Source organism: Myotis davidii, unplaced genomic scaffold, assembly GCF_000327345.1.
Source record: "Myotis davidii unplaced genomic scaffold, ASM32734v1 scaffold651, whole genome shotgun sequence".
Lineage (NCBI taxonomy): Eukaryota > Metazoa > Chordata > Mammalia > Chiroptera > Vespertilionidae > Myotis > Myotis davidii.
The window spans coordinates 584,365-584,800 of record NW_006283994.1 but is presented as its reverse complement, the minus strand read 5'-3'; the positions used below and the strand labels follow the sequence as shown (position 1 = coordinate 584,800).

At 70.0% G+C, this 436-nt stretch overlaps 1 protein-coding gene across 1 annotated transcript in view; it reads left to right on the top strand.

Annotated features, from left to right (window-relative positions):
- Positions 1-436, top strand: part of NTNG2 (netrin G2) — a 45,992-nt gene that overhangs the window by 28,219 nt on the left and 17,337 nt on the right. Inside the window, exon 4 of the mRNA XM_015567739.1 lies at positions 1-431. Within this exon, the coding sequence (XP_015423225.1) occupies positions 1-431 (431 nt within the window). The remainder of the gene's footprint in view (positions 432-436) is intronic.

Genomic DNA, 436 nt, shown 5'->3' with positions numbered 1-436 from the left:
CTACCTGTGCAGCAACGAGTGTGACGCCTCGAACCCGGACCTGGCCCACCCGCCGCGGCTCATGTTGGACCGGGAGGACGAGGGGCTGGCCACGTACTGGCAGAGCGTCACGTGGAGCCGCTACCCCAGCCCGCTGGAGGCCAACATCACGCTGTCCTGGAACAAGAGCGTGGAGCTGACGGACGACGTGGTGGTGACCTTCGAGTACGGCCGGCCCACCGTCATGGTCCTGGAGAAGTCCCTGGACAACGGGCGCTCCTGGCAGCCCTGGCAGTTCTACGCGGAGGACTGCGTGGAGGCCTTCGGCATGCCCGCCCGCCGGGCCCGCGACCTGGCCGCCTCGGCCGCGCACCGCGTGCTGTGCACCGAGGAGTACTCGCGCTGGGCCGGCGCCCAGAAGGAGAAGCACGTGCGCTTCGAGGTGCGGGACCGCTTC